General features: G+C 41.4%; 1 protein-coding gene across 7 annotated transcripts in view; it reads left to right on the forward strand.

The window, feature by feature from the left end:
* Positions 1–17,634, forward strand: part of polg (polymerase (DNA directed), gamma) — a 49,744-nt gene that overhangs the window by 22,195 nt on the left and 9,915 nt on the right. For all 7 annotated transcript variants that reach the window (XM_060853286.1, XM_060853279.1, XM_060853280.1 and 4 more), the window contains 6 exons: positions 1,112–1,186; positions 2,062–2,166; positions 6,920–7,080; positions 8,790–8,843; positions 9,974–10,091; positions 15,336–15,471. In XM_060853286.1, coding sequence (XP_060709269.1) covers positions 1,112–1,186; positions 2,062–2,166; positions 6,920–7,080; positions 8,790–8,843; positions 9,974–10,091; positions 15,336–15,471 — 649 coding nt within the window. The remainder of the gene's footprint in view (positions 1–1,111; positions 1,187–2,061; positions 2,167–6,919; positions 7,081–8,789; positions 8,844–9,973; positions 10,092–15,335; positions 15,472–17,634) is intronic.

Genomic DNA, 17,634 nt, shown 5'->3' on the forward strand with positions numbered 1-17,634 from the left:
CTAAGAATATTGCTCCCAGATTTTCATGAGTGCGTTTCACTCTTTCTATCTGTACTGTCTTGTTAATAACTTTATCACTTTATCTCTCTGAGGAATCTTGATTAACAACTTGCCACAGACTAATGATTAATTTGTTTAAACAAAAGCTTAACTGTCCGTTTGTTTAACTTGTCTATTACAAATTGAAAGGGGGGGAAGGGGATGAACAACACAAGTTATAGTAATCTAAAGTTCAAAGATCATATGATAGACTTGCCTGATAATTTGCTGTTTGACACCCTCTGTCTGAAATCTGAAACAACAGAGAATGCTGGAAATACTCACTGTTTCAGGCAGCATCTATGAATTGCAAAACTGTCAATATTTCAGAAATTTGCATTGCAACTGCTTTAAAAAAATCAATTTGGGTTTCAACTCCTGATGATTAATGATGGAAAGTGCATGTGTGGACCTTTAAACATTAATAATACTTTTAATAAGTACTGAAGTTACAACAGCTTACATTTGTACAGCAGTTGTAAACAAACCAAGGTGCTTAAAACATGGAACCATCGAGGTAGCTATTAAGATAAGACACCAAAAGCTTGGTCAAAGGGCTAGGTTTTAAAAAGCCTCATAAAAGAGATGGAGAGGTTTGGGGCAAGAATTCCTAGGTATCTAAAAGCAGAATGAACAATGTTGACCAATTCAAATCAGGAACGCACAGTAGTTAGGAAGATGAGAATTGTGAATTGTAGGGCTGGAGGTGAATATAGAGATAAGGAGGACAGAAGCTATTTAGGAAATTGAAAACAGGAGCGAGAATTTTAAAATAAAAGTGTTGTTAGACCACGAGCCACCATCGATCAGGGCTGCTGGACAAACCTGTCCCAGAGATGATGCTCTCAAATGTAAAAACCCTATCATGTTTTACTCATCCATCCATGCCTGAGAAATAGCAACTTGGAACAAGGTAGCAAAAGTGGGATCAATGTTAGTAGGATCGTACTCCAACAAGAGTGAGTATTCCACAGGCAGAGGGAGGAGGTCAAACTGCAAATTAGTTTTGTATATGAATGTGCGTAGCAGATTTCGTAGGATTTTTTGTGACAACTTTCTTCATTGCCACCAGGTGGAGGAGCTGAGTCACTTGGAGACTGAACATGAAGCTGATTATGGTAATGGCGGTATGAAGAATTCTGCACAGGTGAATGCCTGCTCCTCTTTAAAAGTATTGAACTTTTCTCTGCTTCTTCTTCTGTGATGTGTTTAGAATGAATAAATTAGTCCATCATCTGCCATTATCTCACCTGATTGTTTGATACAAAAGACTCCCACTGTCTGCCTGAGTAGATGTAAATCTTGCTTATAGTGTGCTTCTGCTTACCAAATGTGGACTGCAGGATCAGGCAGACTTCACTGTACCTGGTGTTTGTCCACTTGTTTGCCTATCATGACTGTCTCATTTTAATTTCTGTCGTTTTGTTTTATTCATTCAAGGGATGTGAGTGTTGCTGGCTGGGCCAGCATTTATTGCCCATCCCTAAGTTTTGAGTCAACCACATTGCTGTGGTCTGGAGTCACATGTAGTCCAGATGAGATAAGGATAATAGTCCCTAATGTCCCTAAAGGACATTAGTGAGTCAGATGAATTTTTCCAACAATCGGTAATGGACTCACGGTCATCATTAGACTCTAAATTCCAAATTTTTATTGAATTCAAATTTCACCATCTGTCGTGACAGGATTCGAACCCCAGTCTCCACAATATAACTTGTGTTTCCAGAGTAGTGATAACAATCCAGCGATAATACCACTTGCCCTCCCCTGTGTTATGGGTTTTAAAAATGGTAACTTTGTTAATGCTAAGATATCATGACACCCTCAACAGGTTCCTAACATTGCTTGCTTTTAACCCCTGCAGAAAAAATACTGTGCCCAAATGATCAGGTGGTATTCAGACTATTGCCCTGCATTGTACATTGTCATGGTTACTGACTTACTCCACAGAATCAGTTGATTTAATTTCTAGTTATTTAGAATGTTATTACTTTCCTTTTGGATCAAAACTGGGAAATACAGCCGTCAGAATTTCTTGAGGACAGCTGTTGCTCGTATCACCATGGAAACGGTCCGTATAATGAGGTCAATGTGCCTGGATGCTGGTTTTTCAGACTTCCACACAAGGTTTGTTATTTTTCCTTCCTGATCTGATAGTTTTGCTTTGTGTGATTTTAAAAAAAAATGTTTTGATGCCGTGTGGCTATGGGTCAACCTGATGACACTAACTCAGCTTTTGTCTCCTCATCTCAATAGACAATAGGTGCAGGAATAGGCCATTCTGCCCTTCGAGCCTGCACCACCATTCAATATGATCATGGCTGATCATCCTTAATCAGTATCCTGTTCCTGCCTTATCTCCATAACCCTTGATTCCACATCCTTGAGAGCTCTATCCAACTCTTTCTTAAATGAATCCAGAGACTGGGCCTCCACTGCCCTCTGGGGCAGAGCATTCCACACAGCCACCACTCTCTGGGTGAAGAAGTTTCTCCTCACCTCTGTCCTAAATGGTCTATCCTGTATTTTTAAGCTGTGTCCTCTGGTTCGGCACTCACCCATCAGCGGAAACATGTTTCCTGCCTCCAGAGTGTCCAATCCTTTATTAATCTTATGTCTCAATCAGATCCCTTCTCAGTCTTCTAAACTCAAGGGTATACAAGCCCAGTCGCTCCAGTCTCAGTGTAAGGTAGTCCCGCCATTCCAGGAATTGACCTCGTGAACCTATGCTGCACTCCCTCAATAGCCAGAATTTCTTCCCTCAAATTTGGAGACCAGGACTGCACACAATACTCCAGGTGTGGTCTCACCAGGGCCCTGTACAGCTGCAGAAGAACCTCTTTGCTTCTGTACTCAATCCCTCTTGTTATGCAGGCCAGCATGCCATTAGCCTTCTTCACTACCTGCTGTACCTGCATGCTTACCTTCATTGACTGGTGTACAAGAACACCCAGATCTCTCTATACTGCCCCTTTACCTAAATTGATTTCATTTAGTTAGTAATCTGCCTTCCTGTTCTTGCCACCAAAGTGGATAACCATACATTTATCCACATTAAACTGCATCTGCCATGCATCTGACCACTCACCTAACCTGTCCAGGTCACCCTGTAATCTCCTAACATCCTCCTCACACTTCACCCTGCCACCCAGCTTAGTATCATCAGCAAATTTGCTAATGTTATTACTAATACCATCTTCTACATCATTAACATATATTGTAAAAAGCTGCAGTCCCAGCACTGATCCCTATGGTATCCCACTGGTCACTGCCTGCCATTCCGAAATGGAGGCGTTTATCACTACTCTTTGTTTCCTGTCAGCCAACCAACTTTCAATCCAAGTCAGTATTTTGCCCCCAATACCATGCGCCCTAATTTTGCTCACTAACCTTCTATGTGGGACTTTATCAGAAGCTTTCTGAAAGTCCAGGTACACTACATCTACTGGATCTCCCTCATTCATCTTAAGAGTTACATCCTCAAAAAATTCCAGAAGATTAGTCAAGCATGATTTCCCCTTCATAAATCCACGCTGACCCTGACCTCTCCTGTTACTACTATCCAGATATCCAGACTCCAGCATCTTTCCTACCACTGAGGTCAGACTAACTGATCTATAATTTCCTGCTTTCTCTCTCCCACCTTCCTTAAAAAGTGGTACAACATTTGCCATCCTCCAATCCGCAGGAACTGATCCCCAATCTATCGAACTCTGGAAAATAATCACCAACGCATCCACGATTTCTCAAGCCACCTCCTTCAGTACTCTGAGATGTAGACCATCAGGGCCGGGAACTTATCAACCTTCAGACCTAACAGTCTCTCCAACACCAATTCCTGGCAAATATAAATTCCCTTCAGTTCAGGTCCTTCAGCCACTGTTACCTCAGGGAGATTGCGTGTGTCTTCCCCAGTGAACACAGAGCTGAAGTACCAATTCAATTCTTCTGCCATTTTTTTTTCCCCATAATATATTCTCCTGTTTCTGTCTTCGAGGGCCCAATTTTAGTCTTAACCATTTTTTTGCCTTTCACATACCTAAAAAAGCTTTTACTATCCTCCTTTTATATTTTTGGCCAGTTTACCTTCGTACCTCATTTTTTCTCTGCATATTTCCTTCTTAGTAATCCTCTGTTGTTCTTTAAAAGCTTCCCAGTCCTCCGTTTTCCCACTTATCTTTGCTATGTTATACTTTTTCTCTTTTAACTTTATATGTTTCTTAACTTCCCTCGTCAGCCACGGCCACCCATGCCTCCTCCTAGAATCTTTCTTCCTCTTGGAATGAACTGATCCTGCATCTTCTGCGTTATACACAGAAATATCTGCCATTGTTCCTCCACTGTCATCCCTGCTAAGGTATTGCACCATTGACTTTGCCCAGCTCCTCCTTCATAGCTCCACAGTTCCCTTTATTCAACAGAAATATTGTCACTTCCTGATGGTAATGGCTCTTGGCAGCTTCTCATAGCACATGGACAAGCCTCCTTTAATACCTCACACAACTCATTAGTGGATATTAGCAACTGCATTTGAATGGTGTCAATAACTAAGGGGAAACATACAATGTGGTTCACAGGGGCCTAATCAAACGATGGAGTTTGGGCCAAAATGCAAGACATAGTGTCAAAAGTTTAATGAGAGAGGGAATTTTAAGGAAGACGGGCAGACGAAGAGAAGTTCTAGGAGGGAATTCCAGAAAAAAGCTCTTGGGTGGCTGAACTCGAAGCCACTAATTGGGAAAAGGAAAGAAGACACAAGAGACCTGAATCAAAAGAACAAGTTACTCAGGGACGAGTTGTACTAGTGCGTAGTGTGAGGCCAGACCATAAGGTATTAGAGTATCTGATTAGTGATAGCGTCATACAGCATGGAAACAGATCGTTTTGGTCCAACTAGTCTATGCTGGCCAAGTTTCCCAAAATAAACTAGTCCCACTTGCCTGCGTTTGGCCCATATCCCTCTAAACCTTTCCTATTCATGTACCTGTCCAAATGTCTTTTAAATGATGCAACTGTTCCTGCATCCACCACTTTCACTGGCAGTTCATTCCACATAGAAACCACCCTCTGTATGAAAAAATTACACATTAGGTCCCCTTTAAATCTTTCTCATCTCACCTTAAAATATGCTTCCTGGTTTTGAACTCACCCATCATAGGGAAAAGACCTTTTGCTATTAACCTTTATCTATGCCCCTTATGATTTTATAAACCTCAGTAAGGTCACTCCTCAATCCTCTACACTCTTGTGAAAAATGGCCCAGCTTATTAGTATAATTCAAATCTCCAGTCCCAGCAATACCCTGGTAAATCTTTTCTGGATCCTCTCTGGTTTAATAAAACCCTTCCTTTGGCAGGACAACCAGAACTGCATGGAGTACTCCAGAAGAGGTCTTACCAATGCCCTGTACAACCACGATATGATGTCCCAGCTCCTATAATCAGTGGTCCGAACAATGAAAGCAAGCGTGCTAAACATCTCCTTAACCACTGTGTCTAACTGTGATGCAACTTTCAAAGAACTGTGTACCCGAACCCTCGGTAGCATTGTCGAACAAAGAGACCCCAGGGCCCTACTGTTATAAGCCCTGCCCTTGTTTGATTTATCAAAATGCAATACCTTACATTTGTCCAAATTAAACTCCACTTGCCAACCCTCAGCCCATTGGCTCAATTGATCAAGATCCATTTGTAATCTTAGGTAACCGTCTTCACTGTCAACTATGCCACCAATTTAGGTGTCACCTGCAAACCTACTAATCATGCCTCTTAAATCCTCACTCAATAGTTCATGTAAATGACAAGCAAGGGTGTACCCAGTACTGATCGCTGTGGAACACCACTGGTCACAGGCCTCCACTCTGAAAAACAGTCCTCCACCACCACTGTCTCCTAATGTCAAGCCAGTTTTGTATCCTGAATCCCATGTGATCTAATTTTATGAATTAGTCTACCATGCGGAACCTTGTCAAAGGCTTTACTAAAGTCCATTCAGACAATGTCTACCGATCTGCCCTCATCAATCCTTTTGGTTGTATTCTCAAAAAAACTCAATCAAGTTTGTGAGACATGATTTCCCACATATGATGATCTTCTGGCAGATTGCAAAGGAGCAGTGGTGGATGGGATGATCAAGATGAGAAGGAGATTAGCAGCTCAGATATTCACCATTTGGGAGTGTTGGACAAGAGAAATGAGAAGTGAACGTTTTGGGACCCAGATGTATACAAATTGGCATTGTATTGTTGCAACAACAATCAGGACAAAGTTTATATGCGCTAACGCTACCCCACTTGAGATGCTGTGCCGAACTCTGTATTTATTGAGTTTACTTCATTGCCTTCGGGGAAATATGATGTGCCACCAACTAAAATACAATTGATGGGCTTGTGTGGCCATTTCAGGGGGTGTTTAGGAGTTAACCACATTGATGGAGTGTCTGGAATCATGTAAAGCCTAGACCTGGTGAGGGCAACAGGTTTTCTTTCCTATAGGACACTAATCATTCAGTTGAGTTTTGATGACAATCCAGCAGTTGCAAATTCACCATCACCAATACTAACCATTATTCCTAGACTTATTTAATTGAATTTTAACATCTTGGGATGCCCTGACGGGATTTGAACTCTTGTCTCCAAATCATTAGCCGGGGCTCTGGATTACTAGTCCAGTAACATAACCACTATACAATGATACCACCGTTGAATGGGTATGTGGATTGGGATGTTAACAGTGTTGTCGCAATGGTTTTCCATAATCTCTGGAAATCAAACCTGTGACTCTGATCTTTAGATTTACCCACTTAACAGTTTCTCTGTATTGACATTGAAATAGGTGGGGGTAATATAATCGAACGAGCTTTCTTCCTCTGTCTATATCAGGATGGGAATCAGAACAATGTTGGGAGCCCCTTTGCGAAGGATTTCCTCTCTAAGATGGAAGATGGTACATTGCAGGCTGGCACCAATGCAACAAGTGCAACCAGAGCACTGGAAATCAATAAGATGATTTCATTCTGGAGGAACGCTCAAAAAAGAATCAGGTGATGGGTGATTCCCTCCCTCATTTCATAAAATCCCTACAGTGTGGTAACAGGATATTTGGCCAAACAAGTCTGCACCGACCATCCAAAGAGTAACCCAGCCAGACCCATTCCCCTACCCTATTACTCTACATTTACCCTGATTAATGTATCTAACCCATACATCCCTGCACACTATATGGGCAATTTAGCAAAGCCAACTTAGTAACCTGCACATCTTTGGATTGTGGGAGGAAACCCATGCAAACACAGGGAGAATGTTCAAACTCCACACACAGTCACCTAAAGCTGGAATCGAACCTGTGTCCCTAGCATCGTGAGGCAGCAGTACTAATGACTGAGCCACTGTGCCTCCTGAACTCACATTGACTCATTTGGACTAGGAGCCAGAACCTTTTGGCTCTTGGAGTCCATTGTGCCATTTGATAAGATCATGTCTGATCTGACTGTGGCCTCAACTCTTTTTGTTTTCCCCTGTCTACCTCATTACCCCTTGACTCTTCTGCCAATAAAGAAGTATTCTAACTCTTAAATAAATTCAATGACCCTGTCTCCACCATTGCCTGAGAACAGCATTCCACAGTCAAATGACCCTCTTGAGAGGGGAGAAAACTTCTCATTCACGTCGTAAATTGGAGACTTTAATTTTAAACTCTGTCCTTTAGTCCAATGATTCCCCAATGGATCCAGCCTCAACCTTTTCCTCATAAGATAACCCCACATTCCAGGAAAAACTGATTGTGAGTAATTCCGATCACATCCAGTTTCTTGCAAATGGTCTCTGAATTGTTTGTGCTCAGTAAACTGAGTGTTGTCATGGCCTGGGAGTAGAACTCTACGCTGTGTCAATATCAAGCAAATCAGATAAGGTGCAACACAATGCTGTCTGCATTCTGATCCATAATATCCTTCCAAATTATTCCATTTTAGGCAGTCAATAGGTATAGTTGGTCTTGAATTTGGGACATTCTTTCCTGTGAATTAGGTATCCAAGATATCTGGACTCCTCCGGGCTATGGAACATTCCCAATTTTTGTTTTAGATTTTTTTTTTGTCGCTCCGCTATTGGTATGTCCTAAAGTCTGGACTTCCTTTTCTACACCTCCCTGACTCTCTTCCACGTTTTTCTTTTTAAGGTATTCCTTAAAATCCAGTATTAGTCATCTCCTTATGTGGTTCAGTGCTTTGTTCTCTATGCTTCATGTAAAATGCCTTTGGATGTTTTGTTGTGTTAATGGTGCTACATAAATATCAGATGTTATTGAGTGGACATGACTGAGCATCAGAGAATAGTCTTGCCTCACCCGAAATTGTCAGTAGGAAGAGTCCCTTCCTTTGTCAACAATTACTCCCCCCTACTGGCAAAGTAGTAATACAGCATCATTGCCATAATGCATGGACGAGAAAACACACTACTGGGTAGGGATACTTCATTTCACTGCAATTGCTAACAATATTCAAAAAGACAATGTCATTGTTATTGCCCACTCTCACATAGAGGATGACATGTTTTGAAAATCCATATGAACCTGCTTGGCCCACAACCTTAGACATCGCGTTCTTTAACGTGACAGTAATTTTATGATGTGTCTGGCTTCTAAACCTGATTGCAGTTGATATCAACAATAATATCATCAGTCTGAGAATGTTGACAGCAGGAGGTCATTGAGCTGTGTAATAAAATAACACCAATTTGCTTCCTTCTGCAGTTCTCAGATTGTTCTGATGCTGAGGAAAAGTGAGCTGCCTCGAACAGTCACAAGGTGTGTTTGCCAGTCTATGGGCATTTCCATTTGTTGTTTAGTTCACCCTTCTACCTGATATTGCCTCTTGCAGGAGTCTGATGACTTAACTAGGCTCTATTCAAATGCCTGTTCTTTATTTGTGAACTTAGAGATTGAATGTTGACCAGCTCTTTACTGGGAAAGTCATTCACAGTTAACTCAGATTTGTCTCCACCTGGTGTTGTCATTCTGGTATCTTCAAAGCAGGGATTGATGGATGGGAAGGTGCTAAGCTAAGGTTGCTGCCCATAGCGAGTGAAAATAAATTATCTGGAAAATTTACCTGGACTAGAATATACTGGGAAATGGACCCTCATGGACAAAGTTGATGCTCGGCTTTATTAGTAACTTCTTAGGGATATTTTTTAGTATTCCCTGAATGGATGTGGGAATCACTGGCTGGGTCAGCACTTTGGCTTATCCCTAGTTCAAAGATTGGTGGTGAGCTGCCTTTTTGAACAGCTGTAATCTTTTGGCATTGGCACTCCCCACAATGCTGTTAGGAAAGGAGTTCCTTGGAGGGGTATTTACAGGTAGTGTTGTTTCAATGTATCTGCTGCCTCTAGATGGCAGTGGAAGTTTGGAAGGTGCTGTCAAAACAAACTTGGTGAGTTTCTGCAGTGCATCCTGTAGATGGTACACACTGCTGTTACCATGCATTGTTGGTGGGCAGAGTGTATATTTGTGGATGTGATGTCAGTTAAGCAGGGTGCTTGTCCTGATGTTGTCAGCCTTGTTTTATTAGAGCTGCACTCATCCAGGCAACTGGGTAGTCTTTCATCATAACCTTGTGAATGGTGGGCAGGATTTGGGGAGACAGAAAGTGGGTTAGTTACTGCTGGATTCCTGGCCATTGTATTTAAATGGCTAGTCCAGTTCACTTTCTGGACAATGGGAACTCCCAAGATATTGATAATGGGACAATTCAACAATGATAATGCCATTGAATATCAAGAGGTAATGGTTGGATCCTGTCTTGTTGGAGATGATCATTACTTGACAGTTGTGTGATGCAAATGTTACTTTGCATTTGTCAGCCAAAGTTTGATATTAAACAGTATTAGATTATTAGCTATGTCCTGCTAAATGTTTCACTTCCACAATTGCAGGCATCCTTCCTATGATGAAGAAAATGATTATGGAGCTATTTTGCCACAAGTCATTACAGCTGGCACAGTGACCAGACGGGCGGTTGAACCGACCTGGCTAACTGCCAGCAATGCACGGGTACGTGACGCTGACAGAGAATATCAGGACAGCAGACCATTTCTATAACCACAGTCTTTCATTCCTTACAGGTGTCATCTGCAGTGGCTTGAGAAGTCAGTGCATTGGAACGTTACTTTGTGTTGAACTGTGCTAGAGGAATGTGTGACTGTACTTTTTAATATGTCAGATTTCGCTCAGTTGGTAGCACGCTCGCTCCAAGAGAGACAAGGTTCCAGGTACAAGTACCACTCCAGAATCTGAGTGCAACAATCAAGGCTGTTACTCAAATAACAGTACTGAGAGAATGTTGCACTTGCTGAGGTGGTCCCATCTCCCTCCTTGTGTGAACACAATAATATACAGTTATACAGTACAGCACAGGGACAGGTCCATCGGCCCACCAAGCCTGATCCAGTTCCTCATTTTTGTTTAGACCCATGCGCAGTGTCTATCCCTCTTGCCTCCTGTTCACGTGTCTATCAAGATACTTCTTAAACGTTGCTAACATGCCTGCTTTCATCGCCTTCACTAATAGTACATTCCAAACACACCCCCCCCCACCTTCTGTGTGAAAACTTCTCCCCTCACCATGAACCTGTGCCTCTTGTAGATGACCTTTCCACTCTGAGGGAGAAAGCCTCTGACTATTCACTCTGTCTCTGCCTGTCATATTTTTGTAGACCTCTATCATGTCATCCTTCAGCTGCTGTCTTTCCAGTGAAAACAATCTGAGTTTATCCAACCTTCCAGACCAGGCAACATGCTGATAAACCTTCTCTGCACCCTCTCCAAAGCATCCACATCCTTCTGGTAGTGTGGCAACCAGAACTGTGTGCAATATTCTAAAGGTGGTTTAACTAAAGTTTGTAGAGCGATAATATAACTTGCCAACTTTTATATTTGATTCCCTGGTTGATGAAGGCAAGCCTACTGTATGCCTTCTTGACCACCTTATCCATCTGCGTTGCCACTTTCAGGGATCTGTGGACCTGTATGCCCAGATCCCTCGGTATATCAATGCTGCGAAAAGGTTCTGCATTTATTCTGTAATTTGCAACTGAATTTGATCTTTCAAAATGCACCACTTCACATTTGTCCAGATTAAACTTCATCTGCCATTGCCCTGCCCAAATCTGCAATTTATCTATATCCCGCTCCATTCTTTGACACTCCTCAGTGTCTGCAACTCTGCCAATTTTGGTGGCACCTGCAAACTTACTAATCAGATCACCTGCATTTCCTCCAGATCATTTACATGTATTACAAACAAGAAAGGCCCCAGCACCGATCCCTGTGGAACATCACTAGTTACTGATCTTCATTCTGAAAAGTACTCTTAAAGATCTCCTGCTTCTGCCTTGAAGACTAGGAAAGCTATCCCTGGTGTCCTGGCCAATATTTATCCTTCACTCATCATCACAAAAAAACTATTTAAAATAGTTTATGTTGACATTATCAGTTTGCTGTTTGCAGGAGTTTGTTGTGCATGAAACATTTGCAAATTGGAAGTTGATTAAAAGTGTTACCGTGAGAATTCTGAGCCAGCGTGATCCCCGAGAGTAAAGAGAAAGGGCAGCAAATCCAGGGGGAACCCTGGATGTCAAGAGACAGTGAGAGTCTGAGAAAGAAAAATAAGGAAACATGTTAGGGGCAGTGTATTATAAACAGGAGAGGACCTTCAAAGGTAGGATGTTTAGGGGGTGCTTAAAATAAATTAGGAGGACCCAGAAGGGTCACAAATTATCTTTGGCAGATAGGATTAAGGAAAATCCCCCAAGACATTCCTATTTACAATAAGAGTATGACTGTGGAATGAGTGGTGTCACTTAGAGACCAAAAGGGTACTTGTACGTGCAGCCAGAGGACATGGGTGAGGGATTAAATGAATATTTCTCATCATTGTTCACAAAGGAAAAGGATGTTATTGTCAGGAATTTCATTTGGGAAGATGAGGTTCTAAAACATGTTAAAGAGGAGGTATTGATGTTTTAGTGGGCATAAAGGTGCATAAATCACCTGGGCCTGATGAGATGTATCTCAGACTGCTATTGGAGGCAAGGGAGGAGATTGCTGGGGCTCTAGTAGAGATATTTAATTCTTGGCTGGCCGCACGTGAAGTGCAAGATGACCGGAGGTTGACTGATGTGGTTCCTTTGTTCAAGAAGGGAAGCAGGGCTAGGCCAGATAGTTGTAGTCTGATGTTGAGAGTGTGGTGCTGGAAAAGCATACCGGGTTTGGCAGCATCCGAAAAGCAGGAAAATCGACATTTCGGGCAAAAGCCCTTCAATCAAGGGCTTTTGCCCAAAACGTCGATTTTCCTGCTCCTCGGATGCTGCCTGATCTGCTGTGCTTTTCCAACACCACAATCTCGACTCTAAACTCCAGCCTAGTTGTAGTCTGATGTCAGCAGTAGGGAAATCAGTGGGCAAACATTCTGAGGGACAAGATGAATCAACACTTGGAAAGGCAGAAATTGATTGGGGTAGTCAGCATGGATTTGTTAGAGATCCTGTCTGACTAATTTTTAATTGAGTTGTTTTTTAAAATGTGACCAAATATATTGAGGGTAGTGCAGTTTACATAGACTTCAGTAAGACCTTTGACAATGTCCCACGTGGAAGGCTGATCCACGAAGTAAGAGCCCATGGGATCCAAAGCAAGTTGGCAAACTGGATCCAAAATTGACTTTTAAAAAGGAGGCAAAGGGGGATGGTGGAGAGTTGTTTTTGTAGTTGGTAGTGTCTGACTAGTGATGTACCATGGGAATTGGTGCTGGGATCCTTGCCCTTTGTAATGTACATTAACCCCTTGAATAAATAATTAGTAAATTTGCAGATTTGGTGGTGGTGTTAATGCGGAGGATGGTCTCAGGCTACAGTCTGATATTGATTAGTTGATAAATTGGGCAGAGCAATGGTAAATGGAATGTAACCACGAAAAGTGTGAGGCAATGCATTTTGGGAGGTCTAATAAGGGAAAGATATACACAATGAATGATAGGTCCACGGGAATAACTGAGGAACAAAGGGACCTTTGTGTACAAGTCCTTATCCCTCGAGATGTCAGCTCAGGTAAACAGGTGGTGAAAAAGGCATGTGAGATTCTTGCTTTCATTAGCTGGGGTGTAAAATATAGCAGCAAGGAGGTCTTGTTGGGATGTTACAAAAGGTTGATTTAGCTACAGGACAGTGTGCAGCTGTGGTCACCACACTATAGGAAGGATGTGATTGTACTGGAGGAAGTGCAGATGAGATTCATCAGGATGTTGCCTCTGATGAAAAGTCTCAGTTATGAAGGGAGGATGGATAGGTGGGGTTTATTTTCCTTGGAGCAGAGAAGGCTGAGGGAGATCTGAGAGGAGTAGACCAAGTAGATTGTGATAATCCTTTCCCCTTGGCAAATCTATCCAAAACCAGAGAGCACAAGTTTAAAGTGAGGAGTAAGTGGTTTAGAGGAGATCCTGAGGATTTTTCTTTCTTCCAGTGGGTAGTAGAAATATAAAAGGTGTTTTATTTTTAAAATAGTTTTATTTCATAAAGATTTGCTAAAGATTTCATAAAGATGTGTTATCACCTCTCAAACTATCTTACATAGTATAAATTATTAGAGGTCATCATAGTCTTGCCAGACCATTAGGGTGGTGGAGTGAACAATTAGGAGTACACTCAACAATTAGGAAGTATCCAATATAACACTTAGATTACCAAGGCATAGTAGGCAAAAGACCAAGGGCAAGTAAATGGGATTAGTGTAAGTTTGGTGTTTGCTGGTCAGTCTCGACATGCTGGGCTGATGGGCCTGTTTCTGTAGAGTACGATTCTATGATTGGCTACCATAGTTCCTATACAAAAGCCAATTACAGTTCAGAAGTACTTCCTGAACTGTAAAGCACTTTGTGATATCTGGTAATTGTGAGAAGTGCTATTAAAGTCTTTATTTCTTTTTAATTGGTATTAACAGCCCAACCAAAAATCCTGAAGAATTAATGCATACTGAATATTATAAAATGCTGTAAAGAAGGCCATAGTTCCTATCTTGTTCATCAGGATATTAATATTATTTGGTGCTGGTCCTGACCAGGGTCAGGTGTGTTCCTGCAACTGGGCATTATACAAGCTCTTAATGCTGAATCAACCTCAGAATTAATGTATAAGCATCAAATTTTTCTCAGAAAACGCAAACTGTTCGTGAGACACAATTTCCCATGCCAAAAGGTCAGTTTTCAACATGGGAAAATGGTAGCATTGTGCAAAAATGTAAAACTGACAAATGCAATCGACAGCCCCCTATACACCTCAGCCAGTTGTCATTTCTGTTCACATCAGTAGGAAAACCAAGTTGGTCACATGCAAAGCTGACTTCTGATTTTTAAATTTTTTTTTGTTCCATGCCACCATGTGCAGCTTGCATTTATCCTGCACGTTTTAACCTCGTAAATGGCGCAAGCAACATAACAGGAGCAATTCTCCAACAAAGTTAATTATAAGTACAAAGACAAGTAGTTCAGGGAAAGCTGATGGAATTCCATAAATATGTAAAAGTGAGAGGCTTTAAGGAACATGGTCAAAGAGGAGAGAGAGAGAGAGAGCAGGCCAGAGATGTTTAAGGAAGAGGTACTAAAGAGTTTAGGATCAAAACGGTTGAAAATTTAGCTACCATTGGTGGGACAGTTAAAATAGGGGATGCAGAAGATTCCAGAGTTGAAAAAGCACAGAGTCTCTTTGGATTTGGAAGAGGTCAGAGAGATAGAGAGGCCATGCAGGGATTTGAAAAGAACTTTGGTCACATTCAATTCTGAAATGTTCAATCACCAGTGCAAGTTGGTGAACATAGGATGATGGGTGAGTTGGCTGACTTAGGGACAGCAGAGATTTGAATGAGCTCACATTTAAGGATGGGTCAAATTAACAAAGGTTGATTTCAGTGTAAAAATCAGAAAAACCTAAATATGTAGATGTTATTTGAAGTGTGGGGTGTGTGGTATAGGGTGGGAGAGTGGATAGGAATGTTATTGGCATCATTGCCAGAACATTGTATATTCACACAAGATCATCAGCTGATTTTAATTTTTCTCCTTTTCAAGTCCAATAATAGCACCCCATCAGCTAACCTCATATGTTCAGGATGTAATTTCCTAGTCCACACAACATATTATTACCCAGGGCAATGTGTTTGGTTATGGAGTTGTCATTGTGGGAGCTACTGTTTTCTTGTTAACCGAACGAAGAATATAAATGGATTGTGATTATTTCTCTCTCTCAGACCGATCGTGTGGGTAGTGAGCTAAAGGCAATGGTTCAGGTACCACCAGGGTACCACCTGGTCGGAGCAGATGTTGACTCACAAGAGCTGTGGATTGCTGCCATTCTTGGAGAAGCCCATTTTGCGAGAATACATGGTAAGCTGGTAAAGTGGAAAGGTGGGCATTTGCAGACTCATAGAAACACAAATCTTAATGTGGGCTAATCATAAGGTTCAGGGATTGATCTAACTTATACAATTTACATATCAAAAGAGCAATCCCAATTGTCTTTTACTTTGCATAAATTTCACAAACAAATGGATTTTTCAGCCTATCCCGGAAATCATAATGAATAATTTCCATTTTTCCATTTTATACAGGTGGTATCAGATGAAACAATAGTGCTGGATACAAAGTAGATGATGGGTCTCTGGTCTTCCATGCACTTTTGCTCCTTTTGTTCCATCACTAGTATCACCATCCTTCAGGATTCTCTGGAAGTCTCTCCCTAAACCATTCCATCAACCCTCTTCTCTCTCTTTAAGACTGTATGGTTTCTCCAGTATAGAAAAAAGAATATAGGAGCTGGAATAGGTAGTTCGATCCATTGATCCCATTCCACTATTATTATGATCATGGTTGATCCACTATCTCAACACCTACCCTTGCTTTGTACCTTTAATCCTTGACACTGTTAGCCACTAGACATTTCTTTATTTCTGAAATATATTAATTGACTTCGAGTCTTGGAGATGTACAGCATAGAAACAGACCCTTCGGTCCAACTCATCCATGTTGACCAGATATCCCAACCCAGTTTAGTACCACTTGTCAGTACTTGCCCCATATCTCTCCAAACCCTTCCTATTCATGTACCCATCCAGGTGCCTTTCAAATGTTTAACAGCCTCCACCACTTCCTCTGGCAGCTCATTCCATAAATGTGCTATCCTGTGTGAAAAAGTTGCCCCTTAGGTCTCTTCTATATCTTTCCCCTCTCACCGTAAACTTATGCCCTCTAGTTATGGACTCCCTCGCCCCAGGGAAAAGACTTTGTCTATTTATTATGGTAGAAAATTCTGCAGGTTCACCATCATCTGATTGTAGAAATTTCTGCACATTCTGAAATGACCTACCATGTATTCTGAGCTCATAACCCCTCACTCTGGATCCATTGGCCGTGGGAAACATGCGTCAGAATTTTATATTTCAATATGATCCCCTCTCATTCTTTTAAACACCAGTGAATACATACAGGTTTGACACAATCTCTCATATAATTGTAGCAATTGGAACAATGTCAGCCAGGTGAATCTCCTAGAATATGACTTCTTTGGGCTGTTAACCTGGTCCAACCAGGGAGTCCAGGCTGATAGATATAAACAGAAGTGTCAGGGGTTCTGATCACCTTAGGAGCTAGCTCTGTGCTAGCTGGGTCAATGTCATGTACCGTGTATGTGTAAATAAAGGGTGACTTGGTGAGGAGATACTGGCCTTCATGGAGTTATATTAACGATAAATCTGCTAACCCAGGAATCCATCTAGAGAACATTCATTGCACTTCCTCCATGGAAAGTCTACTTTTCTCAGACAAATCTGTGCACGGTATTTTAGGTGTGCTCTGACCAAAGCCCTGTCCAACTGCAACTCGCTTACTTTCAGTGGCTTGTGTACAAGGTTTTTGGGGTCCCCTTACACATCAAAATTTCCCAAATACGACTGTTCAAATAATACTCTGACATTGTTCTTGCTACTGAAGTGGACAATTCAGACTTGTCCAAATTATACTGCATCAATTGTGCATTTCTCACTTAACGTGCTTAAATTATCTTGAAGGCTGTTTACCTCCCCTCACCAGTCAAAGCCCCCTTCAGCTTTTTGTCATCAGCAAACATGAAAATAATATATTTAGTTCCCTCATCTAAATTGTTGATATACATAGTGAATAGCCCAAGCATTGTTCCATGCGGTATCTGACTTGTTGCTGCCTTTCACTCATTCATTCCTACTCTGTTTCTTGTATGCTAATCAATTCTCAATCCATGTCATTATATTCCCCCCAATCTCATGTGCTTTTATTTTACACACTAATGTGGAATTTCATCGAAAGCTTTCTCAGAAATCCAAATACATCGCATGCCCTGGTTTTCCCTCTTCAATTCTGGAAAACTCCAGTAATTTTGTCAAACGTAATTTTGTTTTCATAAATCCATGTTCATTTTGTGTCATTCCATTGGTATTTTCTAAGTATTTAATTTTCTGATTTTTGTTATTCCATGCTTTACAATAGAATTCAGTATTTGTCCTAATACTGATGCTC

The sequence above is a fragment of the Hemiscyllium ocellatum genome, chromosome 39 (assembly GCF_020745735.1).
Source record: "Hemiscyllium ocellatum isolate sHemOce1 chromosome 39, sHemOce1.pat.X.cur, whole genome shotgun sequence".
NCBI classification, from domain to species: Eukaryota; Metazoa; Chordata; class Chondrichthyes; order Orectolobiformes; family Hemiscylliidae; genus Hemiscyllium; species Hemiscyllium ocellatum.